The sequence below is a fragment of the Hyaena hyaena genome, unplaced genomic scaffold (assembly GCF_003009895.1).
Source record: "Hyaena hyaena isolate Hyena2069 unplaced genomic scaffold, ASM300989v1 scaffold_49, whole genome shotgun sequence".
In the NCBI taxonomy this organism is placed as follows: domain Eukaryota; kingdom Metazoa; phylum Chordata; class Mammalia; order Carnivora; family Hyaenidae; genus Hyaena; species Hyaena hyaena.
Window position 1 is genome coordinate 3872442 of NW_024080681.1, and position 27740 is coordinate 3900181.

The following is a 27740-nucleotide window of genomic DNA, read 5'->3' on the forward strand; positions in this document are numbered from 1 at the left end:
GACTAGTTTTAAAGGCTTTAAAAAAGTCAGACTGGTGTTGATGTTTTTAGATAAACTCTAATACAATAATATATATTATTAATAAAAACAAATATAAATATACTACAGAATATGATTTTGAGATGCTGGTATTTCCATTACTAAAACACATGATGAATAAAAGACATACTATACACAATTTGTTTTCTAAATTGGTGATATTTCCATATTATTTTGGCAGGATCATCACACATTTTAAAATGATGTTATTGCCTATTACTTGGCAGTTTAAATAAATGTTATTTTTTTTTTAATTTTTACCTCTGTGAAGAGACGAGCATCATCAGAAAGCATATTATAATCCTGTGCACATTTCTTTGCAGAATTCTGCAAAAACTTTAGGAATTCAGTAACTTCTTCATTCACATGTTTTTTCATATCCTGATTTTTAAAAAAGTAGACATGTCTTGGAATAAGAAGCTTAATTAAAAACAATCACCTCTCAATCGCTGCTCTAATAATCTGTATATAAAGACTAATTAAAGTATCACATCCAAAGCAAAAATCAGAGCAATAGTAAATATTATGTAATAACGGCAAACTTGTTATTAAAAACTTCACATTGTATATAAATGTTAAAACACTATGTTGAACACTTGAAACTAATACAATATTGCATGTCAACTACACTTCAATTTAAAGTGTAAAATGCATAAAATAAAAAAAGCAAATGACTGTTGCACTACTTATTTAGGAATCATTAAGTTTTTTTCATAAAATGCTCTAAATTAGCATAAAAAAAAGACAAATATCCAAATGGGAAAGCGTGCAAACAACATGAATAGGCAAGTTATAAAAAACAAAGAAAAAAAGAAATGGCTTATAAGCACACAAAGACTTACTTTCATTAGCAAACACTATAATATAAAACAAGAAATCACCATTTTTCTATATCAAATTAGAAGCAAAAACATAATGTCCAGCATAAGTGAAGACACAACCTTAAAAATAAAAAACTTTCATACAATAGTGGTATCAATTGGTTTAAACTTTTTGCAGAACAATTTACTCAGGTATAAATACAGATCGAAGCCTTAAAACACATATAGTTTTGATCTGGCTATTATAGTTTTAAGAATTTATCTTAAGGAAATAATTATAAATGTGAACAAAGAGTTTGCAACAAATATGTTCAATACAGCATCATTTATATAATTGAGAACTTGAAACTGCTAAAGAAATTTTAAAAAACTTACAATTGGTTGTGAGCGTTATAAAATTGTATTGCTAGTCCTTAAGAGGAACTGAAGTATGCTCAGAACCAAAGGAAAATGCTTACTATAAAAGAACCCACAAAAGAACAAAAGCACCAAAGCTCTGTCAATTAAACTCCTTAAATTTTCCATTTTTGTTAAAAATGACTGTACCCCAAAAAAAGCAAAGTTAAAATATTTTTTACTGAAGCTAAAGAATAGCATACATACCAAATACTGCAAGTAGTCATTTTTATTTATTCCAACAGCTTTGGAATTTGCAGGAACTTTTGCGTATTTAACCAACAAGTCCACATAACTCCTCTGTTCTCTCTGTGAGAAACGAGAGAAACGAGGATAAGGAACTCTTGGTTTTGGAAGAAGAACCATTCCAACTGTGGTTTTAACTTTTTCCTTTGCTTGAGTTGCTGAACTAACTGCCGGCTCATTTTCTACAGAACTTGCTGAGGCATTCAAATTTTCTCCTATACGTCTGGAAAAAAAAATACAATTTACAAATATGTGCTTTTCACATGAAGATTACTATCATGGAACTTCATGATTCTCAATCACCAGGGAGAATATAGTGTGATTAACATAGTAAATTCTGGATTATTATCTAACTCTGCCACCTGCATTTTTATGTTTAGCCAATTGGTGTAAATTAAGTATTCTGCAGGAGAGGATCACATTACAAGTTTACCTTCAAATATCTGATGGAGAGGGAGAGGCAAACTCCTTAGACAAGTTATTCAATTTGGAACTATTTTCCCTTTATTAAGAGGGGTAATTGCTTGTCAATTATATATGCAGGTATTTCGTGTTTACATTTTATTCATTTTATTACAATGTAAGTTTTTATTTTTATTTTTTTTATTTTAGTTTTTGAGATAGAGTGTAAGCAGGGGAAAGCAGGAGAAGGAGAGAGACAGAATTTTAGGCAGGCTCCCTGTTCAGCATGGAGCCCACCTCAGGGCTTGACCGTACAACTGTCAGATCACGACCTGAACCGAAAAGAAAACAGGAGCTGGATGTTCAACCCACTGAGCCACCCAGGCGCCCTAACAATGCAAGCTGTTTTTAAAATCTTAAATTCTTCAGTAAGCGACATCCATTAATATGATGAGCAAAAGCCACTAAAAGCAGGATATAATGGAGGTCACAAATTCACAAATTCACTAAAATTCTAAATTTTCTAGTTTCCTTTGCTTTAATTATCTCAAGATTTAAAAAGAAAATTGCAGCACTGTGTGCCATATTTTCTGGAAGCAACAGTGGTTTTAGAAAAGTTGTATGATTCTCTTATCACTAGTACATGGCTGAATCCATGGAAATGTCTTTATGCCCTGAATGAATGCAAAAAAGAAAATCTGGCATATCTATGATGAAATGCACTAGATGAGACAGTAGTAACTATAGAACCTGTTATTGTAATTATGAAACGATATCCCCAATTTCTAAAAAATCACCTTTCTGCCCCAGTGAGGTATATTAACCTGAAGCTCTTATCTTGTTCATAATCTGTCTCTATTCCTAGTATTCAACTGTAGTAACCTACATTTAAAAAAAAATTTGTTTATTTATTTATTTCGAGAAACAGAGAGAGAGAGAATATCCCAAGCAAGCTTGGCGCTGTGGGCATGGAGCCTGATTCTAGGCTCAATGTTACAAACTATGAGATCATGACCTAAGGCGTGATCAAGAGTTGGATGCTTAATCGACTGAACCACCCATGTGCCCCAGTACTCTACATTTTTAATAAGAGAGTTTTAAAGTACAGAAATACACACATACACAACTACACTTCCTTAGCCTCTACAATTCTAATCTCCACAGCAGTAACTGTTCTCCATGATTTAATTCCAAATTAAACAACAATAACACAAGAGGAAGGGAAACTAATGAGAAGGATGGATATTCATTGATTCATTCTTCATCCCCCCATTCATTAATATTTATTGAGTGAGTATCATGTGCTAGGCTTACACTGGACACTGGAGTACAATACAGTCTCTACTCTCTAAAACTGTGCAATCAAGTGGATCAGACTTGAGGAAGATAATCAGATAATGGGGAAGACAGATAACTAAATATGTACATTAATACAATGTAACTATGGAGATCTCAGGTTTCCAAACTGGGAACATACTGAATAGGTGACAGAGAAGAATCCTAAGAAGAATGGGATAAGGGATTGAGAGGGGGAAAGAAGAGACCCATTAATTTCTTCAGGGAATTTTACAAGCCTGTGGCTACATCTGAGTTGTTATAAAAGAAGGCATGTAGAGGGAGGTGAACACTAGATGCCTATAATGTAACATATGAGAGAGAAACTATACAACTTTCAAAGGTTCCTTCAGGCTTTCTCTGATCATATACAAACAAACCTGGTCTGTTATTACTTATCCTACCAACACATTTTATTCTCATTTATTTTTATGATTCTTCTATGGCACAGTTTATAGTAACCTCTCTTAAATCTAACCTTGTTCATTTTATTTTATTTTTTAAATGTTTTATTTATTTCTAGGAGAGAGAGAGAGAGAGACAGCGTGAGAAGGGGAGGGTCAGAGAGAGAGGGAATCACAGACTGAAACAGGCTCCAGGCTCTGAGCTGGCAGTCAGCACAGAGCCCGACGCGGGGCTCGAACCCACGAACCGCGAGATCATGACCTAAGCGAAAGTCGGACGCTTAACCGACTAAGCCACCCAGGCGCCCCTAACCTTGTTCATTTTAGCTGGTGCATCTACTTCATTATATTTTCCAGTGCAGTAGTATCTACACATTTACATATTAAAATATATAACATAAATTCTTTGATTTCACATTTTATATCTTGGACATTACTTTTAAGTACAATGTCTGAGGCTAATTCCATTTCAGGCTAGTAAAGGAGGTATCTCATTTCTTATAAATATTTGTTATGAAAAGTGGGAGGGTGGTGTCCTGATAAGGCTGAGAATTATCAATCTAGATTTGTGTCTGGATGAAAGGTGAGCCCTATCTAAAACCACTGCTAATTTGTTTTAAATCAGCTTTAAAAGACTAAAGCAAATACAGTAAAAATGCAAAGATTCTTAGGAAAAAAAATAAAGCAAAATATTCAAGACTACTCTTTTAGGGCTAAACTAAAGATGGAAAACTAATCAAAAGAGGTGGTTGGTGAATGGGAAAAGGATTTTGGAAATTAAAATACAGATGCTTGGATTGGCTCTGAAAATAATACAGGTGAAAGAAGACATACTTAGCTACTAAAGTTTCTCCAACAACTGTATAAAAATAAGCATATTTTAAGTTAACAAAATGAATATTAAGTGCTGATCTTGGGAGAAATGTATTACAGCAAATTGATTTCTCACTAGAAAATGTCTTGAGAGCTATTCAAACCTAACGGTATTGTGTCCGCAACTCTTAACAATACTGCTTCACAGCTGTCTCTCTGAATACGAGAACATGTCTGTCCTTGTGGCACAAACTGGCAAATTTAATTAAGCTGCTGCAGCAACAAGATGCTGACTCAGATATGCCAGAGTAGGAATGTCAAGAAACTGTAGCAGTTTAAATTGGCTACATTCAGCAAAGAATGAAATGGCAGCACATCAAGATCATTTCTGTGTGCAGTGCTGTCAAAATCTTCATCAGGGTGCAAGCCAAAAGCATCTGACAGGGTTTCTCTATCCACATTTACAGCATTATATTTTATTTCAGTTGATGGTTTGAAGTTTTTCCCCTTCATTTTGTCAACTACCTAGTCTCCTTTTTTACTTAAAGTTTCTATGAAGAAAAAGGCAGAATTCAAACTTTTACTTTCCTATGCTTTAAGTCTTTGGTTTGGGTGGCTTCTTAAAGTAGCATTTGGAAATGGTGCTTCTAGCTTCCATCTAAAGTCTACCTGTACCTCCTGGATTGATTTACCTTTCTATATTCAAAATGTTAAAATTTCATAATTTTTTAAATGTGAAGCTACTTTCCCCCTTGCTGGTTTAAAGCTCAATTACAAATATCTACAATCAGAAACTTTGATTTAAAAAAAAGGTAAGTGTTTACCTTTCAGTGGAGGGAGAAGGGATGGATAAAAATCTCATATTACTGAAAGCAGAGTAATGAGAGGTAGCAATATTTTCCTAATATGATGGGAAAGGCAAAACACAAAATTATGGCTAATAAATTTATTTTTACATTTTTTTCTGCTTTTTCCATCAAGAAAACAGCTGTAAATTACTGTGACAAAACTTAGTAAAATTTAACACGAGCAAAAAAGACTATAAACATGAAATCAATGCCTTGTGTCTTTATTTTTTCTGTGCTGGAAGGTAAGTTATACTAAAAAGTTATTTTGTGCTATACAGAATCTAAGGAAAAACAAGCATATCCTAAGAAGAAAATATTTTAGCAGCTATACCCAAACTGCCAGCAAGATATCCTTTCTCTTACATAATTCAGACTATAACCCATACCTAGGATATGCTGACTAGAACCAAACTTGAAAAGGACCATTAAAATATGGTGCATCTGGGTGGCTCAGTTGGTTAAGTGTCCAATTCTTAATTTTCGCTCAGGGCTCTGCGCTTGGGATTCTCTCTCTCCGCCTCTACCCTGCTCATGCTCACTAGTGCTCTCTCTCTCTCTCAAAATAAATAAACTTCAAAAAAAAAGAGAAAAGAACCATTAAAATAATTAAGAAACAGGATAAAGAAGATGAATATTAAAAATTTTTAGTCTGAAAAGATGAAGGCTGAGATAAATACATAAAATGGTGAGAAGTTTTTTTTTTTAAAGTAAAAATACATGTTCATTTTACCTTTAAGAAAAGGTAAAGATATACATCTTTACCCTCCTTTTCCAGGACTAGAATTGGTAGGCATTCTTTGATTCAAATAAACAAAGTCAATTCTTTATTTAAATTGATAAGTTTTAAGAAATTGAAACAATGAAATTAAGTTATACTCAAGAAATGGTACAAGCTGAATAACAAAAATAGCTTAAAAAATCCATAGATACATTTATACAGGATTTACTCAACTTTCTATAGATGATATTAGTAAAGGCATTATAAGTATGTTTGGCAAGAATGTTGCCTTTAAAACTGCCTCTTTAAACTCCTCTATGACCCAGCAACAGCACTGCTAGGAATTTACCCAAGGGATACAGGAGTGCTGATGCATAGGGGCACATGTACCCCAATGTTCATAGCAGCACTTTCAACAACAGCTGAATCATGTTAACAGCTTAAATGTCCATCAACTGATGAATGGATCAACAAGATGTGGTTCATCTACGCAATGGAATACTACGTGGCAATGAGAATGGATGAAATCTGGCCATTTGTAGCAACATGGATGGAACTCCAGGGTGTTATGGTAAGTGAAATAAGTCAGGCAGAGAAGGACAGATACCATATGTTTTCACTCATATATGGAATAGGACAAACTTAACAGAGGACCATGGGAGTAGAGAAGGGAAAAAAATAGTTAAGGAGAAAGAGGGAGGCAAATCATAAGAGATTCTTAAATACTCAGAACAAACTGAGGGTTGATGAGAGTGGAGGAGAGGGGAAAATGGGTGATGGGCATGGAGGAGGGCACTTGTTGGGATGAGCACTGGGTGTTACATGGAAACCAACTTGACAATAAACTATTTAAAAAAATATTGAAATTGCCTCTTCAATACAACATCTGCTTGCTTTTATGTGAATTTATTCATCTGATCATCAAAAAAGCATTTTTTAAATGTTTTTAATGGCAATCTGGCAGTATCTATCAAAATAAAAAGCACATACATACCCTCCTCTTATAGAAATTTATCCTACTTATATCAGCACATGTATAAAAAGGATGATCACTGTTTATCACAGGAAAGGGATGGAAATACCTAAATTAATATCACTGGGGTCAATTAATTGATTCCATAGTCACCCTTAAAGGTTCAGATTCCAAAAGCTGCGTTGAGAGTACAAAATCAGTATTTCTTAAAATCTTCAGAGTCTGATGAGCCAGTATAGTAAGGCTTAGGCAGAAGAGACTGAGAAATATCACTATCACCAGAAAACTAGGAGAGTGAGATGTCTTCATAGTCAAGAGCCTAGTGATGATCCTGAGGAGGAGTTTTAGTAGACTAGTGAGGGTGGAAGCCAGATGACAGTGGGATGTTCAGTGAAAGCAAATGCAGTGGGATGTGCAGTGAAGTGTTTTATTCTGCTTTATTCATCATTCTCCTAATGTGTCTTTTGACTGGAGAGCTTAATCCACTTAACGTATTATTGATAGGGAAGGACTTATTATCGCCATTTTGTTAAATGTTCTCTGTATGTCTTACAGATTTTTGTCCCACTTTTCCTCCCAGCAAACACATACAAGTTTTTAAAGAAGTCTAAGTACAAATGAGAGAAGAGGTAAGAAAGTAACATGGAATCCAGGGATTGAGGCAGGATGAACTTGAACACCTTTTAACACTGAAAGATGAAAATACAGGAGTAAAAGGAAATGCTAATTGACAGAAAGGGTACTGAGAAGGCAGAACAGATGGGGACCCATTCCATATACAGGCTGGAAATATGCTTCCTCCACTGCAGAATGAGTGAAGAAAAGATGAAAGTAAATACTGAGCTCCTCTAGAGAAACTCCCCAATTCCTCACTTGGCATATTTACATCCATTCTAGTAAACTCAATTACTTGGTTTCAAGATTCATCCACAATAGAGTAGAAACAGCCAATCACAAAGGAAAGAAGATCTGTTACAGGCAGGCAAGCAGTGAGAAGGGAAAATGATCACTCAATAGGCATGTTCATAGCAGAGAGGAATTTGGCAGTATCTATTAAAATATAAAATGCATATGCCATCTGACCAAACAATTTGATTCTATGAATTTATCTTATAAAAATTATTACAAGAACTTCATCAACATATTGCTTATAATTACAAAAAAAAGAAGAGCATATTTTGCAAATTCGGACTACCTAAATGAATTAAAAGTATATCTATATAACGAAGTATTATGCAACAATTAAGATTAAGACATATGTAGAGGCATGGAAAGCTACACAAAATATTATTTTCAATGAAAAAAGCAAACTGCAAAACAGTTTCTTAGTATTTTACATTATTTACAATGTGATCCCATTTTTGGTTTTATATCTATGTGGAGAAAGATCTGAAAAAATTCACACACACACACACACACACACACGTACACCAAAGACTTGCCACCCTTGGGTACTGGGTTCTTCCATTTTCTAATTTTTATAATTCCCGAATTGGATGTTTAATAGTGAACACATTTGTTACTTTTCCGGCAGTTGAAGTTTTATAATCAAATAGGAAAACAATCAAATAAATATATTACCTGTTAGACAAAACACATAGTTCTTTTAAACTTGGAGCCATGGAATGATCTTTATAATTTTCTTGAGAGAAAAATGTCTTAAGGCCATTTTTGGGGGAAACATCCCTGTGAAACAAAGTAATTTACTTACATTTGATAATTCAGAATCTCATGCGAGACTAAGCAGCATACTGGTTCAATTGTAGTTTACAACTTATTGCCCCCTATACCCCTTTCCAAGACAATCATCTCTTAATAATTTCAATTTCATGTACTAGAAGATTGAGTTTAGATGTGTTACTTGGATAGCTTTTAGCCTAGGCTCATTCTGAAATTCTCCAGTTCAAATAATCAGCCTTGCTCTTTTAATCCCCAATTAAATGTCAGAGATACTTAAGAGTCAAAGAACAGACTAAGGTATAGTAAGAGTCTGTCAGGGACAGGGCTCACCTCAGGCTCTGTGGCACAACATTAAGATGTTTGGTTGCTGAAAGAAAATGGTTCTCAACTTAGTTTTGTTTCATGCATTATTGTGCCAGGCCAAAAGACACTACAAAGACTGAATATCCTACCTATTTCCATCAACTTGGCAAATGTGATAAATGTGATAAATGGGGTGCCTCTGCTAAAACCACTGCAAGGTCTTATATGATTTTCTGTAACATCATAATTGGACACTAAGCTATTATAGTCAATGCTTTCCATATAGGAGGTATCTAATAAATGCTGGCTGAAGGAATGAAAAGTTAAAAACAATGAGAACCATAATCTATAAAGGACAAAGATTATGAGGATTCTGTGGAAAAGGGCTACAATCCTGTGCAAAGGCTCACATTTGGTTTCACAATGTCAATGGCATTTTAAGAGCATCTGTGCTGCACCTGAAGACATTCTTTATGGCAAGGAGCATAAAATGTACATACCTCCTAAAACTTACAATAGAACAGTCTACCAAATAACTTCTGGCTGGCCCATTCCCAAAATAGGAAATTTTACCATGTTTGCTCCACACTTATTTCTTACTGTTTTTAACAGTGTTTATCAATAAAACCACTGTGATTAAAATACAAATGATAAAAATTAGGATGTCTTACTTGCCATCTACCAGTGTAGGTTCTTATGACTTGTTATGATACTCTGTCTCTGAAACCTCATTAAATTATAAGGATTTTGTCTATCATACAAAAATAAAGTCAGAGGCTCAGGGACAGTGAGCTCCTTGAAGGAAGGGAGTACTGTTTGCAATAAAAAAAATTACTGAGCACATGATTGACGCTTCTGAGTCAGGTACTATTTTAATCAACTCTGTAATCTCTTGTAACTTTAGTATTCTCTTTGGCTAGCAAAGAGTGGATGCTCAGTAAATGTGTGTTAAATTGATCTGAAGCAGCTATGTGTTAGATCTTTACAAAACCACACTTGGCAAGTCTGCTATCTGTGAAGTTCTCATATACTTCTAAAACAGTCTATGCATTTACATCATCACTTGATACAGACTCTAATATAACAAAATGAAGGCTTGTCTGTTCTTAAAAGAGATTTTTCTATTACTCGTACAGATATGGGCGAGGTTCTTGGACACAAAAAAATTCTAGCCTCTTGCCTTCACTGAGAGACCAACAATAAATACAGGATGAAGCAATATCTAGTAGCAATCTGAATGATGAACTATTGGCATTTTCAGGAAAGGAAGTGCCATCAGTTGTAACTCAAAAGGGCTCAGTATATAAGACCCAGGTACATTCTGAGCCATTACACTTGTGTCTTCTTTCTGTTTCCTCTAAATCTCTCCAGGCCAGAAACCCTCCTTTCCAGCCACCAGTCCAATTCACTCCTCTTTAGAACATAAGCAGATGTAACTCACCAGTTCAGCCTGGGCTCACCCATGGCCATCATGGAGCTCATATTTCTAGATGTCTGCCTCACTCAAGCTCACAATTCTGCTGCCTGGCAGTGCACGCTCCCCCGGAGGTAGGATTTCTGCAGAATCTACACTCAACAGAGGAAAAACCAAAGGTCAGGATCAAAAGCAGGTGACTGGCTGGCCAGGGGCTGTTAACTTAGGTGTAGCAAGAACCTTTAACACATACCCTCAACTGGCAGGGACACCTAAAGACAATACAGGAGACAGACGAATATTCCCAAGGTTCTTTGTAACAGAACAGCAATGGTCATGTAGGAGTCCTTCTCCATTTAACTTAACTCCAGTAACGGAACTCTCAGGACACTCACCGAGGAAACAGTCAAAACAGAACGGTGTTCTCATTGCTTACACACTAAATCGCTTACAGCATGGCACTGTAAGTCTTAACTCAGCTCCCCTCCACTCCTCAGTGCCCAAATAAATCTTGCTTCCGTTTTCCCAAACATACACGGTTATGGGGCAGATTCTGGCAAGCAAAGCTGCAAAGAAACTCCCTGGAAATCAAGAACCTTTCCAAAAGAACCTCACTTTTGAGGAGACTGAGGTCCAGGTGACTTAAGTGACATTTCACGGGACCATACAGAGGAATCACAAGAGATGCAAATCTGGACTGACCACTCTATGTTCACTGCTTCTCCTGTCATTCGGAACGCACTGATAAAGTGGCATGTGAGAAACTAGCAGTCAAATCTGAGTCGGTCTCTTGGTACCTGACGGGCCTGACCTGCTCCCACGTAATCCACCTCTCACACTATGACCCGTTGTGGGGCTGAGGAGGGAGAGTCGATGAAGGCCAAAGGAATGGCTGAGGGAAAGGCGGCCGGAAGGACAAACAGGGTTCCAGTAAGGCAAGTAGAGGCGAGCAAAGCCAGGGGTGGGGGCCGCGCCAAAACCTGGAGCAAAGGGTCCTAGCCCGGCCCAGGGGGCCGCCATATTCCCTCCTCCCGCCCTCACGAGTGCCCGCCTGCAGGGCAGCGCCCTCCCTTCCGCGTCTCTGCTGCAAAGCATCCTTTCCGCCCACCTCTTGGTCCGCGGCGGCTCTGACCCGGGCCGCGGCCCCCACTCCACACACGCTCCACCCCACTCCTTACTCTGTCGCGCGCGCTCTCGGAAGGCCTTATTTAAAGGACGTGGCTGCGCCGTCTCGGCCCTGCGTAATGACGTATGCAAAGACGCAAGGGGCGGGGCCTGAGTATTCCTCCCTCTCGCGTTCGGGGTGTTTTGGCTGGAAATTGTTAGGTTCGGTACGTCGCTGCTCGCTTGAAGGAAGAGGCCGGGGCTGTGTGTTGTCCTAGAAAGTTCTCGGCCCTGAAGGGATGATAAAAAGAGGAGAGGCGACAAGTTCAGTACTAGAAGTACCCAAACAGACTTGGCTGTGACCTTAGGCTAATGTCTCAGCTTCCTGACCCTGTCTCCTCCTCGGTAAAGGGGAGATAGTATTAACACGTACTTAGTATTTTTGAAAGGGTTACATGAAGTAACGGATGAAGCTGTGCTCAGCACGGTACTTGGCACAGAATAGCACCTCCACTTCCCACCCCACTTTAGATGTCGGATTCCACCAGTAGCCATTCTGGCTCTCCCACTAATTTTATTCTCATTCATTAAGGAAAGATTTATTGAGTACTTACAATTGTGCTTCGTTACGTATAGGTCTAAGACCGAATACCAGTTTTTTTCCTAGAGCTTTTGGGAATTGTATTCACATTAAATAATTATGAAACAAAATAGAAAGTAGTAAGCTATGTAAGAGAAATTGTGTCAGTTCAAAGAGGGAGAGAAATTACTAGTGAGAAGAATAGAAAGCAGCTTTTAGTAGCTAATACCTTTTGAATACTTACATGTCAGTTACCACATTGGGCACTTGACATGTCAGCTTATTTGAAGATTTTGAAGTATGTAGATGATGAGAAAAGGCATTCTAGAAAGAGACCAGCACAAGGAACTGCATGAATCTATCGCATGAACAGAGTCCAGGTTGTATGCTAACAGGAAAACATACTCTAAATTTTACAATGATTTATGATATTATGTAAAGTTATGTTTAGAAAGAAATTATACTTCTATTAAGAATCTCCCTTGAATCCAGTGACCCTTAGGTAATTTATTTTGTCTGGACTGCAAGGACTATGAAGACTAGTAGAGAAAACGGGTTTGAAAAATAGACTGGCACCAGGCCACACAAGAACATATAAGCTAAACTAAGGGTCCTGACTTTATTGTATAAGAAATGAAATGCGGGTTGGGTGGGGGTGTTTATCATCAGAAGAATGACACAGTCAGAGCTTCTATGTTTCAGGAAAGTTTACCTAGCAGTGTATTAAATGAGTTGTAGCGAAGAAGCAGGTTAGGAGACAGGGCTTATGAATACTTGCAAATCAGCCAGAGCAATGAATGGCACTGTGCAGGTAACACTTGTTAGGTGAGTGATGTTGACAGCTTGTGCTAGGACAGAGACGGACATCAAGGCAATGTAGAACTTCAAGCGTTGGGTACTATCTCCTAAAGCATGCAGTCAGAGAGAGTTGGGAATCCTGTCCTACTATACAGCAGCTGCGTAATAAACTGCTCAAGAATAGTTCATTCATTTATGCTGCTGTTATCAGCACATAATAGTGTGATGTATGGTAACATCACCATACATGGCCTGTATTGAGATTACAGATTATCATCAAAGAGTATGCTCTGGTTCAGTCTATGTGATTTCTGGTGGTTGCAAGATAGCATATGGAATCAGGAATTTTAGAGCCAGAATGAACTTTGGAGATTATCCAGTCTAACTTCTTACTTTCCTGATAAGGAAATTGAGGCTCAGGTTGTCAAATGACTTTTCCAACATCATATGATCAGTGATAAAGTGGATCCTAAAAATCAGGTCTTATAACTTTTGCCATTACAATATGTTAAATGTATGTATCCTTTCTTCTTTATGCTCTACTTGTAAATCAGAAGCAGTTTAGTGAAATGAACATGGATTTTGGAGTCTAGCTGATAGAGGTTTTATCTCATTTTTCTTGCTTACTGGCAGTGTGATCCTAGACATGTTGAGTCTCCTCTTTGAGCCTTGGTTTCCTCATCTGGTAATGAAGACTTTTAATATCCTCCCCTACAGAACTGTTGTGAGGATTAGAAGTAAAATATAAAAAATACACTACAAAGAGTAAGTGTTCAACATAAAACAGCCATCAGTATATACTTTTTCTGCCCTACGAATCCCCCACAGTGGGGGTAGAGGCGCCTGGGTGGCTCAGTTGGTTAAGAGACTGACTTTGGCTTAGGTCATGATCTCACGGTTCATGAGTTCGAGCCCTGCATTGGGCTGTATGCTGGCCGTGCTAAGCTTGCTGGGGATTCCCTCTCTCTCTTTGTCTCTCTCTCTTTGCCCCACCTCTGCTTGTACTTTCTCTCTCTCTCAAAATAAAAACATAAACTTAAAAAAAAAACACAGTGTAGGTGGCATTTTAAACAAATGGATTATAAGACAAATTATAAATTATAAGACAAATTATGTTTTATATATATAAACATATATGTTTTTATATATATTAATTTATATATATATATAAATTATAAGACAAATTATACCCATCTTGAAAGATGAGTAGTCATTCCTTGGGTAGAGAAGGGGACCCCCCCCCCCAGAGAGGGTCTTCATGCTATGTTAGAGGAGTAGGACTTTGGATTTTATGCTCTGGGTGATGAGAAAACCAGTGTGTGTGTAGGAGGTTTAAAATAGCTTTATTGAGGTATAATCTATATATCATAAAATTCACCTGTTTAATCTGTATCATTCACTGAGTTTTAGTAAATGTATGGTGTTTTGCAACTGTCAGTGAACTCTGCCAAGTTTTAAAGCATTCCATTACTCTGATAAATCCTTTGTGCCCCTTTGCAGTTAATCTCTCTTCCCACTCTTTAGCCCCAAGCAAACACTAATCTGCTTTCCATCTCTATAGATTTGCCTTTTCCAGACAAAAAAATTATACAATATGGATTCTTTCTCTTGGCAAAATAATTTCAAGTTCATCCATGTTGTAGTAGGTGTTAGTAGTTTTGTTGCTTGATTGTAGTGTGTTTACAGATATGAACCAGTTTGCTTACCCATGCAACAGCTGACAGACATTAGATGGTTTCCACTTTTTGGCTATTATGAGTAATGTTAGGAGCATTTGTATACCAGCCTCTGTGTGAAGTTTGTATTTTCATTTCTCTTGGGCAGATACCAAGGAGTGGAATTGTTGGGCTATATGCTAAGTTTATGTTTAACTTTTTAAGACCCTACCAAACTGTTTTCCAAAGTGATCGTGCCATTTTATTCAATGGATTTTTTAGGCAGAAGAAAGATTCGGTTTTCCATTTTTGCTAAGCCAAAAAACAAACAAACTCAGAAGTTGAATGAGAAGTCAGTTTCATATTAAAAGTATTTAGCAGTGGTACTTATTTTGAGTTTATAAGATGTTTCATTGGACCGAATTTCAAAAAGAACTCTTAAAAGGGCAACCACTTGGCTAAGTGCAGTTATTACAGTTGCTTCTAGATGTATATTTCTTCTTGCAGACCAAGGGACATAGAAATATGCATGATCATCTATTTTTTATTAGTTCCAAGTCATTTTCCTACCCTTCAGCTAACGAGCTTCCTTTGCCTGATTTGTGATGAACTTAGCTTTGGAGAGTTTATTGCCTGGTAAGTACTTCACTCAGGAAATTGCTTCACGAACGTACAATCACCCGGAAGGACCTTTCGAGAGGGGAGTCCAGAAACAGTTCTCTAGCAAAGAGATTTTAATCTAGTAATTGATTCAGGACTATTGGGGGGAAATACCATTGCCAGTAGTAGTTTGTTCAAATTGGGCTTTTCAGCCAAAAAAAAAAAAAAAAAGGTATTTCAAGTGGGGAGGGAATTATCATTCTGAAAACCAGCTTCGTGCTCTGGCTCAAGATATCCTGTTTCAGAAGAGAATGGCTAAAGAGTTCAAAATTTCCCACTCAGAAGACGATATTTTGTGAAGTATATTTTGTTGTGTTCTGTATTACATGGTTCCTGTGCTAAAATAAACAAACAAATAAATAGAAAACCCAGAACTAACTGTTCATCTGAATGCTGGTCTTTCCTAGGGAGCATCTAACCCTCCCACAGAGAGGAGTTGATGACAGATCATTTCAAGTAAGATAACTAAGCAATCATTTATATTTGTCTTTAGAATACAGTATGTATTTTATTGGACGGATAAAGAAAGAATGGTAGAAAAGGTGGGTGTGAGATTTGTTAGGAGGTTATGATTATAATTTTGGGTAAGGCTAATATTGAAATTAGTTTTTGTTCTCTAAGCACAACACAGGTAATAGTTGAAGCAACTTCTCCTTCACAAAGAGGAAGTCATCTTGGAATTAAACCATTGTTTGAGAAGCCCATCCACTGAATAAACAACAAATGGATTGTTGAGACATGCCTATATTTTACTGGAGTCAATAGTTCTCCTCCTGAGGGGGGAAAACAATCCAGAGGTAAAGTCAATGTATTAAGGCTAGTTTATCTCTTTCCAATATCAGAGATAAATGACATTAGGAAAAACAACAAAACAAAACAGGATTTTTCTCCAGCTTACAACTGGTGGTATAGTGAAATTACAGAGTGCCTGTTAACCTGGCAGTAGGCTTCTGCCACTATGGAGAGTCTAGATTTGTATTAAAGACAAGTTGAGGATCCATCAGTGTGATTCTTTTGGGATCCATGAGTGTTCTCTTGACAAAAATTCCCTGCTTGCTCCTATGTTCCTGAAATCCCTTAGGCAAGAATGCTTTTATTTTTCTAGTCTCTGGTGACTTACATGATATTAACGGTCTCTTTTATGGCTTTGAATACCACTGGGCCCCATCTTCAGTTTCTTGTTCAAAAGGGGAAGTCAACATCCTGAGCTGCATCTCAGCAGGTCAGCGGTTACCCTCCCCAGCTCACGAGCATAGTCTTTTCACATACCAGTCACGAGAAACCAAAGCCTGCTCTGCACTGGTCCATTTGATCCCAGTGCACACTAAAAGTGGAAGTCTAATTTTGAAGGGCTAGACTGATCTTGCCTCATGAGACAAAGCTTAGTAGTAATAGTACCAACCAAGACACACTGTGGTCAGGTCTTATTATGATTATTACTTTTGTTTTTTCTCGAAGAGTTTATTAACCAGACGTTTGTTTTCCTTTCTGATTCTCCCACGAGATCCTTATATACAAGAGGTAAGAAATCTCTCTTATGCTCCTGTTCTGGTATCCCTCTGGAAGCTGGGCAAGTTAATACATGATGGGAGGGGAGTGTAAACCATTGTTTTTATCAGCGGGAGCTTAGGCATGGGTTTGGCCAAAGGCCTGGATGTGACAGATTTCATAATTTGAACTCCTGAATGTGCATTCTTAATTTCCTGAGATACTAGAAAGTGGTCTACAAATATTTCATATGCGTAATCTTTTTCTCCCTTTTCTCTGAGGCAGTTGGAAATAAAAGCAGGATTGGGGACTGTCACATGAAACAACTTTTGGGGTCAGTTCAAATATTTATTTTACAGAGTGCAAGAGACACTTAGGTATTGTAGTATGCAGGTAGAGGAAAATACCAACGTTGTTGCCTTTATTCTGACATCAGGATAGTTTATAATTTGAATGTCCTTGACATTACTTTCAAAATATTTTATTTTATTTAAGAGAGCTGTGAGAGAGTGAGTGGGGCAGAAGGGCACAGGGAGAGAATCTCAAGCAGGCTCCACACTCAGCCTGGAGCCCCACACAGGGCTTGATCCCATGACCTTAAGATAATGACCTGAGCCGAAATCAGGAGTTGGACTCTCAATGACTGAGACACCCAGGTGCCCCCACTTTCAAAATAAATTATAATGAGGGTTTTTGCATGATTAAAATATTGTGATACTTAGTTAATGTTAAATTTATTAGTTTACTCCTATAGAATCTACTCAAGCAGTGATCGGGCTGGGGTAGGGCAAATATAGTTCAGGTAAAGACAGATTTTTGTCTTTGGCATCATTTCTGACATTCCACTGTAATGATTTCTAAAGCAAAGATGACAAAGTTTGGTGCGCATTCAGGATTTCTCTCCTCCCAGACATCAGGGCAGACACTACTAATCAGTCAGAGCACTCTTCTTTGAGACAGCAAACAGACTGGGAATCCTCAATGCTGCATTTCTGGTAGCTATGACCGATCAATAGAGGAGTTAAAATTACTTTCTTTGACCTCTTTGATCCAAAGAGGAGCTTGATCCTTCTATATATTTTCCCGCAGCAAATGGAAATTATTTTTTTTAAAAAGGACTATACTACAGACTCGTACTGCTCAAATTTTAATTTGCAAACCTAACACCTAGGGATCTTGTAAAAATGCAGACTCTGATTTAGTAGATCTGGGAAGGTACCTAGAATTCTGCATTTCTAATAAGGTCAAGGTTGCATGCAATGCCAGTGCTAATGGTATGGAGACGGCACTTTGAGTAGCAAGGTTCTCCTGGCCCATTTTCTGGAGACAAAATGTGATCTAGAAAACTCAATGCAACTCAATAACCAAGAAAAAAGAAGAAAAACAAGGCAAGTGTTCCATTAGAAGCTGAAGTTTTATTATAGGATAACAGTACATAAAGCACATCTAAAATTGATGTGTTCAATGCACTTTTAATAAAGGTAATGTAATATTAAAGGTACAGTTTCTAAGTACAATATAACAACATTCATATTAGAATGAAAATTGGAGTATTTAAAAGACAACATTAAATCTCTCTCTTTTTTTTACAGCTTGTATTTACAAAATGAATCAAAATATTTTTTTTTAAATTGAGGACTCAATAAAATAACAAACAGCTGGAAATAAGCAGACTACTGTAAGAGTGAATTGAAAAGAAAACCCAATGTAAGTGAAAAGTTGGATGATCCTCTAATAAAGATCATTAGCAAAGTTTTAGTACAATACTATTTTTAGGATTCCCATAAATGGCTTGCATTTTTAGTGTGGCAGAAAAGGAGTTTTTACATACTGTACACAAAACAGACAGCATATATTTATAGGTACAGTATTACTGTTTCCAAACTTGCATGTATATTTACAGAAGGCTGAGTTTGTTACTCACAGAGTTTTGTGACATTTGTGTGCTTAATCCTTAAGACCTACACACAATTAGAATGAGCATTTCATGTGGTCTTCTTAAATGTGGCTTTATTACTTGGTTGTAGAAGAAAGTGTTAACCATAAGGCCTGACATACTTTATAAATTTACCAAAAAAAAAAAATCCCAGGACAAAGTTTTATTTTGGGCACACTTGTCATTGAACAATTATCAGATGCTGACATGTGCTGGCTGTTGTGTAGACACAAAGAGATACAATCTCTACCCTCAGGAAGTTTAGGATACTAAATGGTGCTTAAAAACAAAACAAAACAAAACAAAACAAAAACCGGTTTCAATCTCTAAGTGAAGCAATAAGGAATGACGTGATTTATACTTAAAAGAGATTTCTCCCTAAACTGTAGCCAATTCACTTTAAAAGGTTAACTCTCAGCATTCGCTTTCATTAACCACATGATTGCATTTATAATTAAGGTAACAGCAACTCTTCCATAAAAATGGAAAATGTCCAGAATTGTGGGTAAATATGCAGTGCACGGAAGCCAATAACCATGGCTTGAGAATTTATTACCTTCAATTACAAAAAGTGCAGTAAACAGAAACATTTGCTCTATATTTATAAATTGCTCAAAAATCTTTGCTAAAGATCTTACAAATTCAGTAATATTACAGAACAATTCTAATCAATATTTAATAAGGTTAACTACATCCTTAGTTAGATATTTGATATACTTTGATCTGTAACAATGCCAATAGGTCTTGGGAGAAGAGGTGAAAGTTTTAAAGTGAAAGTCTTTCACTCAGTTCATGGAACTGGTTGAGGTCATATTAAAACAGAATGTCCCTTGTCAAATTTGCTTTATGGCCCATGTTCTGCCATGATAGTGGGCATCTCCATACTTCCCATGGCTCAGGTAGGAGGGGAAAGTTTCTGCCATCAAGCCACCAAGGATATTTTATATAAATGCCTATTATCTATAATAGGAGCTAAGTACACAACTCTGTCAGGTGCCAATAATATAATTCCTTAGTAAGAATAAACAAAAGTATTACTCCATTAAACTAGAGTGTTTCTTTAGGATCTTGAAGGCCTGGCAAATTATTTTTCAGCTCAGGAGATGTGGTATAAAGCCAAGTAGCAAACATAAAGTAAATACTAATAAATTTTCATATATCCGTATTTATAAACAAATTCACCCGATAGATGTCAAATATCCATACTAAGGAAGTAATTTTATCCTAATTAAATACACTCTAGAATAATTTATATAATGATATTATGTATTTAAAGAGAAAAGCATGTCCCAAATCTAGCACTCTGATACAGCTGCTGGTTGGGAACAGGTAGATATATATATATGTATATATATACAAATATATAGTTATACTCAGTGAAATTAACAAGACCCAAAGGTGGTATTGTCTAGGAATAAAAGGGATTTTTTTTGTTCACAAAAGTAACTTATCTAGCACCACACATCAGAAAAACACAAAAATAGCACACTCTAGTTCTAAACAGCTATGTCTAAAATAGATTATATAGTAAAACCAGTATTATACAGCATATTGTGGATTTGATAAACAGATAAATATTTGCACTGAGTAGGCTGTTTATAATATAACATTTTCTTATCTATACAGAATGAAAGCCAAAAAGTTAACTGTATAGAGATGTGCAGAACAACATTAAATATTATGACTTAAAAGCAGGGACAAAGGTAAATTTGAAAGAAGAGTAAGAGAGAAAATGTTTACAGGCCATTACAAGTTCTTAAGTTAATAGTAAATAAGGAATCAATTGCTCAAGTTGAAGAAAGCAGTAAACAAGAGATTGCATTTACATGCAGATGTCTAAAATTTGTATTTTTTTAAGTCTATGCACAAAAGTCATTTGTTTTATTGCTTGACATTCAGTTATGGCTAGATTATTTAACCTATTTTTTTTTTTTTGTACTTTGGAAACAAGAATATCGTTAAAGGTGCCATAAAAATGGACAACATTGAAAACGGTTTGCAAATAAACCACCTAACACTGCAGTTCTTTATACATATTAAAAGCCTTGTCTGGGGTTTGTCATATGTTAAATATATTTAAACTGGGAAAATATGTTGTAGCTTGAAGCCTCCCATTGGCCCAAACATCCAATACAAAAACACATCTCCGCAAAAGGAGCAGGCAGACAATACAGGTACATTTAAAGAAGCAGCCAGCTAATGTCCTAATGTTTAAAAATTTACCACTGTTTTATATGAGATTTCAAACCACTGTGGATAAGAGGAGAATTTTGGATTCAGGAAGATGTGTACAGTACATACGGATTTTTTTGTGTGTGAAATCATATTCACTATATTGCTCAAGAATTATCTGCATTTACATATGCAATCTGTTCAATAATAACCAAGTTCCTAGAAATAGTATTCATCCATATTAAAATAATGAGTGAGAAAGGAAACACACGGACATTGGAGACAATTTAGTTGCTCTTAGAGAACAATATAATGGCGTGTGCAGTATGTCAATGCTAATAGCAAGCTATCTTTCATTAGTTCTTAGAAGGAAAAAAGTAAAAGGAAATGTGGCAAACACACTAAATGTAAACAGCTAACACAGATTCTATAGGCATCTATTTATTCATATTCAGTTTCATAACACAAGACTCCATGTTATGCTGCATTGCTGAAAAAACACTTTTATTTGGACTGAATATTCTGTCATTCATTTATAAATAAGTAAATGACTGAATTAATTTATTGCTATGAGATCTGAGGATCTGGTTTAACATAGAGATCCCTCTATCTGTGATATTTCCTTGGCATAAAGCCAGGCTTCTGGATTATTTTAAAAATTATTCTGAGAGCCTGACAAAACTGATCTCACACAAACAAGCAACAGACCCAGAAGTGAAACCGATTGCTTTGTAAAGACATTTACAAATCTTCTGCCTTCTCATATCTTAAGGATAAACAATAGGAAGGCCTCTTAATTCAAAGCTAGTGGAACCTCTCTAATAATACTAATGTTTAGAGATAGAATGAAGACTTGTATTATAGACAATTAGTAATAGATCAAGATTTACTATTGCAATTACATTTCTGTTAATCTGATCCATATTATAAAGTTGTTTTCATAGGGTTCTGTTGTATCATATCTTTATAAGAAGTGGCAGTCACATGATATAGTTTGTGAAAATGTCAATAAGCTGTGTGTTTATATATATGCCTATGTATGTGTATATATGTATATATATAGGTGGAGAAAAAGAGAGAGAGAGAGGGAGGGAGAGGGGGAGAGAGAGAGATTTCTGCTGTTTTCCTTAGTCTTTATTATCAAAAACAACAAGGTCAAAGTTTCTTTTTCATCTAAACAACATGGAAAGTTCTCCCAAATTATACTCTGCTATGGGAGTGAGACAATATGTAGAGCTTCTTCTGAATGTGTATTCCAGATATAGAAGAATCAAAGCCAACAATTATACTGAGGTTGACTGACCTTCTGAAAAGTAATATATAGAAACATGAGAGCAAAGCTATATTTCAAAAATGTCCAATGTAACCTAAAAGCTGGATCATGGTGCTGTTATATAGATGGGTTTTGTCTGTCTTTAAACATTAGTTTTTGTATTAATTCAACAAATGAAAACTATAAATGTGGAAGTAAAAGAATGGTGTTATATAGAGGGATTTTTGGGGTTTGCTTTTAGAGGAGAACATAATTAAAATAAGTTATTTGCTGGCATTTGAAGACTTGTTCAAACTTTCACCTGTTTCACTGCACCAATAAGCAGGGCTCTCATCTCATGAGTTGTTTAAACTTTTTGCACACCATTTGGAATTTGGAATAGTTTCTTATATATAATGCTATGAATATATTTATCATGGATATTTTAATTATTAGAGGAAGGTAAATGGAGTATGTGGAAATGCACTTAAAGTGATGTGCTTTTGTTGGTATATTGCCTATGAATAGATCTTGTGAACCTACTGGCCTAACTTTCTACTGCTTTGGAAGTTATTCAGTGTTTTTAACCACACAAGACTGAAGAACACCTATGTTTTGAACTCAACAAATTACGAGACAACAGTGAAGAGTTTACACACACGTACACATAGTTCTACACAGTTCATTTGTGCCTTGAGGGATAGTATTACTTACTATTATTAATAATAAAAAACACAATTTGTCCCAGTAGTACTGGCCACCCTGTTTGAAGAGTTTTAGGAGATCCCTGAGCACATTGTTTCTGACTCTTAACCCCAACTCCAAAGTGATAGGGCTTCTATTGTTGATATCAAGATGGATTGTCATTCACAGTAAGTCAATCATAAGGTGCTTATTTACCCTTTTACCCCCCACCAATCAGCACAAAGAACTGTCAGAAAATAACTTTTATTATTATTATTACGTTAAAATAATATCACTGGAAGGACACGTGATTTAAACAATCAATGTTTGAAAACAGTGGCTTTAGGATTATTATCTGGCTGCCCCTCAACAATAACAAGTGATTCAATCGACATTCCTTAGCCAAAAATAAAAGGCAAAAAAAACACAAAAAAAACCAAAAACCCAAAATCTAAAAAAAAAAAAAAAACCCCAAAAAAACCCAAAACAAACCAAAACTGTACAAATATGTATTTTTTCCCTGAGGGATCAAGGTACACCCGCAAGTGCTCTATGTACATATTGCACTAGAGAGGAATGGAGAACATGTGCAAAAAAGCAACAATGAGAGAAGCTTACATCCTACTTAAACCTTTTCATTCAAGATTCCACTAGGTTGTTTTGCATTTTGGAATGTCGGAACACAAACAGCTATTCCTTAGTCTAAAACTAAAAACACATATTTCTACTATGGCACATTCAATGAAATAAAAAGTTTCCCAAAGACAAATAGACAAATTCCATCAAGAAAATAATACAAAGTTTGTTTGTTTGTATTTTTTTTTTTAGAAAATTACATTACTTTCTTTCTTTGTTTCACATTACAAAATCTTTTTTTTCTTTACACAAATCACATTTTATTGCAGGAATATTTCAAGTGCCATCAAATATTTATAGAAGGGTTAAAAAAATAGAAGTCTCTCTAAAGTGGTCCAGACAAGGCTTTGTATAGAATAAGTCATTTTTTCCCCATCTTCTAGTTTTGATTTAAGTATTTTGAACACATTTTCTTTTCCATTGACACTTAGTAGCCTAGAAGCGGTCCGACACACGCACATCATACACACAAAAACCACGCCCATACCCGAACACACACCCACCCACACACACTCCCTCCTGCTCACCTGGCCCTCAGCCCACCCCATACACTCACAGAGATTCGGGTATCCACACTATAAAGAACAACCAAACTTAGAAGCAGTGTCGTAAGTCATACTTTCCTTAAATTAGGAAGGGTGAATTAGGATGCTGAAGACCTTTTAAAAAATATCCATAGCTTTAACGCAAATTAGGATGCTGAACACTTAAAAAAAATCCATAGCTTTAACACAGTTTGCAAACTGTCCAAAAAGCACTTTCATCTGCACTTTTGTTTTCACTATGACCAAGGCCAGGTTCTTCAGAGTATAATGCAACCATTTGACACCACTGTAACCAAAGGTATTTGGGCTTGTACAAAAGCCTTATGTACTTTATATGAAAAACTGTATAAAAGACATAGCAGCTGGGATAACAATGATGTGATTCCAAACTTTAAAAGACTATCCGATATTTTAGTTTAGGAAACTTTAACTGGTAAGCACTCTTAAGAACAACTGTTCTGTATCACCAAGTATTTTGTGTCATCACACAGGTGTTTCTAGAATAAGAAAGAAAATAAAAATGCAAAGTTTTTCACAGCCTTTTCTGTATTTCATTTTTTAAAACTGAATTTACTGTTTAACTTCAGATCCCAACTTTGATCCAAATCATAGTTGTTCCCTCTGTTTACCGAACACGCCTAGCCTGCCCTGTCCCAACACTGTCAATGTACTTTGTTCTTAAAATCCTCACCTTGCTTTTCTTTCGGAAAGACCTGGTAGCAGCATCATGTCAATGTATCTTGGTTTACTCTAAAAGCAGTGTCACCATGGTGGGACTACTACTGAGACTAGGCATCATTTTTTCATGTGATACATGCAAAATCCCTTCTGGGAAAAGGAATTTCTTTTAAGCTCAACATTATGCTCTCTCTCACCCTTAGAGAAGATCAATTAGCTCTTATCATTTCACAAGTGGACACTGGAATTAGGTTTAGTTGCTCTTTAATGCGCTAGCACCTGAGGCTGGTCATATTCAGAAAGCTTTGGTTAAAAAGAAGTTAATGTACTTTAATAAAACCACCCCCAAATTTAGTGAATCAGAATGACATAAAAACAAGAAAACCCAAACAAAACCAGAAACAACAAAACCTCCCCCAAACCCCAAACCCCCCCAAAACAAAACCACATCATTTCCCCCCACAAGAGAAATAATAGGAAAAAAGATGGACAAATAAATAACTGAACTAAGCATGATACTCTTTCCAGAGTTTAAATACTATTGATCCTTAAAGGAACTATGCTTATTTAAATTAAAATTTTGATAACCCTTCTTGCCCAAATATAAATACTATATGCTGATAGTTAACTTCTCTGTATAAACACTCACATAAAGTTTTCTATACTTGTAAGAAATTTAAGTAAATATTACTTTCGTCTTCTATTTATGGTTAAACGCTTACTATATTTTTGAAACAAAATTTAAGATGTTATTTAGGCTTCATACACACTTCTGTGTGAATAATTCCTTCCTCTTTTCCAAATCCCTCAGGAAACAAGTCAGAAAATCAATGGAGTTAAAGCCAGAGTGAAGGGCTCTGGGAAGCCCGTGCTGTGATCCATGTGACATCAGGAGCCACAATTCCTGTGGAAGATTCAGGAGGGACCCTGGTGGTAGGGACACTTTCACTGCTATAAAAGGCTGCCTGGACACTCCCACCCTTACACTATGGGAAGACGTTTCCTTTTCTGTATAAACATGTTCTTTGATGTCAGACCAGAAGTTTGAATCCTACCTCCAGGGTGACTAAAATCATCTTCTAAATGCCTACATTTCCAAAGGGCACTTATTTTAAAAATATGCACACCTGTATATCAGACTGTTCATTTTCCCTTCCCCCACTGGGAATTATTAAAATAAAAAAAACCCAAAACACGAAATTAAACAAAAACATTCAATATTTCTCACCTGAACACAAAGGCCAAACAATCTTCTAAATATTTAATAAAATAAATTACAGTCCACAGTTTTCTAGTGAAGATAAATACAAGAGTAAATGTTTGCAGCTTAACATCAACTTCACTTTGAATGCTTAAAATATTTCATATTTAAATAAGAGAAACTGGTTCTGCATTGCATGCCTCTCTCGCCCTACTATCCATGGTCTATGAACTATGGAGAGCAATATTCTAGAATTAAAGCATCTAGAGGCAGCTAGTCTAGAACCAGTTCACTCTGAGAAATCCTCTTAGGGTTCCTAGATTATACCAAGAACATAATCATTCACAAAGTAAATGCTTCATGTCCTCACATGGGGAGTGTGTGTTTGCTCCAGATATAATCTTTGGATCCTTCTTGTAATAAAAGCTGAATTCCAATAAATACTTGGGTTACTGATTTGCTCTCAAAGCGTAAGAGTTCCAAGTTTTGAGATGGACTCCATATAACTATAGGATTGTGTAAAATGAGCCTCTCCTCCCTCCCCTGCCTCCATGAGGTGGCATTAAAAAAGCTTTTTAAAAATAATGTGTATCATGGTGTAAGTCCATAGCACCAATCAATCATTCAACTTTGTATGAAGCATAAACACATCTATCTTTAAACTTACCACGAAGCAAAGTATAATTTAGGGAGAGTTCTAATTCCAAATTCATGTGTAAAAAAAAAGAATCCACATCGTGATTTCTAGATATGACCAGCCAGTCTTTTAAAAGTAATTTGTAAACAGCAGCATAAATACCTCCTGACGTACCTTCCAAGCCTTCTCAGTTAAACTTGTGTTTCTGGTGCACATGCGACACGACAGTGAACACGCTAGCATTTAATTTAAAGAAAAAGGTGCAAAATGAAAGTGCCTTATCAATTCAACAGGAAAAGCTACACCAGTAACTACATTTTATATTAATTAAAACAATATATAAACAATATCTCTTTTAGCTATATATAGTCTTCATGCCCATTTACCCTGTAATATATTATAATGCTATTGTTGCTAGTGCTATGGACCCTTTTCATGCCATCCTGCTGACTGGCAATAATCGGTGGAAAAATAAAAACTTCCTTCATGAAACAAAGAGCAAGTTGTGCAAAATAATGCTGCAACCTTCGCTAAGCACACCAGTCACCGATTATTGCTGGACTCTGTTGTTACTGACAGATTGGTGACTCTGCAGAAAGTCTGTGGGCAGTGAGCTACAAGAAAAGGAAATCCTCCGACTTTAGTACCCTCCTTCAGTTGTAAACAGAGGTCAGTGATGGAGAAGTTGAGACAGAAAAAGGGTCCATATCTGTAGGCATAATGGAAATCATATGCATGAGAAAAACAAGTTCAACTTTTATTTGTTTTCATTGTTTCCCCTCCTTTGCCTGACCCCGATCACCAAAAGATGTGCAGTGTGTTGGCGCTCCAGGTCTGCGCAGGGCCATGTAAAGTGTCTCGGTTAATTTTTTTGTTGTTGTTGTTGTTTTTCATGTTTGTACTTCAGACATTCTAGAAGTGCTTAGGTGATACATTTACCCATCGATTTGCATTGCTGGCTCAAATTCTGAAGTGAACAACTCCTTGTATAATGGAGGAAAATGAAGTCGCACAATGTCTGGGTATATTGCTTTAAATGCCATTAGCTTTTCTGTATGTCGTCCACATAAGGCTCTTAACGTAGACACCTTGCATATTAACTGTAAGGGGAAGAAAGGACACGTTGTGAGGCGAGAACAGACCTGAGCATCACAAATCAGGAAATCTGGATGGTCTTACAATGTTGTTTATAATGGCGAAACACACTTGATGCAACTTATGTGTTCTTCAATAAGGAAGACTGGTAAAACACATTTTTAGGCACATCATAGAGTATCAAGTATACATGAAATACAATACTGAAGACAAACAATTTAACAACC

General features: G+C 36.2%; 2 protein-coding genes and 1 long non-coding RNA gene across 16 annotated transcripts in view; 1 reads left to right on the forward strand and 2 right to left on the reverse strand.

The window, feature by feature from the left end:
* The window catches only part of ICE2 (interactor of little elongation complex ELL subunit 2), a 65443-nt gene extending 53850 nt beyond the window's left edge, over positions 1 to 11593 (reverse strand). For 7 of the 13 annotated variants that reach the window (XR_005528191.1, XR_005528192.1, XR_005528193.1 and 4 more), the window contains exons 1-5: positions 11501 to 11576; positions 10420 to 10544; positions 8577 to 8681; positions 1464 to 1725; positions 301 to 420 (exon numbers count right to left, since the gene is read on the reverse strand). Coding sequence is in view for 10 of the 13 variants with exons in the window: in XM_039230600.1 (XP_039086531.1) it covers positions 301 to 420; positions 1464 to 1725; positions 8577 to 8681; positions 10420 to 10460 (528 nt within the window). In the remaining 3 variants the exon portion in view is untranslated. Of the gene's footprint in view, positions 1 to 300; positions 421 to 1463; positions 1726 to 8576; positions 8682 to 10419; positions 10545 to 10645; positions 10696 to 11500 lie in introns of those variants that run through there. The other 6 variants (XM_039230602.1, XM_039230601.1, XM_039230605.1 and 3 more) reach the window with 6 other exon arrangements.
* A 3497-nt stretch (positions 11594 to 15090) lies between these two features.
* LOC120230847 lies at positions 15091 to 15980 on the forward strand. Its single transcript, XR_005528190.1, has 3 exons — positions 15091 to 15165; positions 15597 to 15645; positions 15811 to 15980. It is a non-coding gene; the product is annotated as an uncharacterized LOC120230847 (long non-coding RNA).
* A 9835-nt stretch (positions 15981 to 25815) lies between these two features.
* RORA (RAR related orphan receptor A) overlaps positions 25816 to 27740 on the reverse strand; it is a 724310-nt gene continuing 722385 nt past the window's right edge. For both annotated transcript variants that reach the window (XM_039230592.1, XM_039230593.1), the window contains one exon: positions 25816 to 27518. In XM_039230592.1, coding sequence (XP_039086523.1) covers positions 27354 to 27518 — 165 coding nt within the window. In that variant the 3' untranslated portion in view covers positions 25816 to 27353. The remainder of the gene's footprint in view (positions 27519 to 27740) is intronic.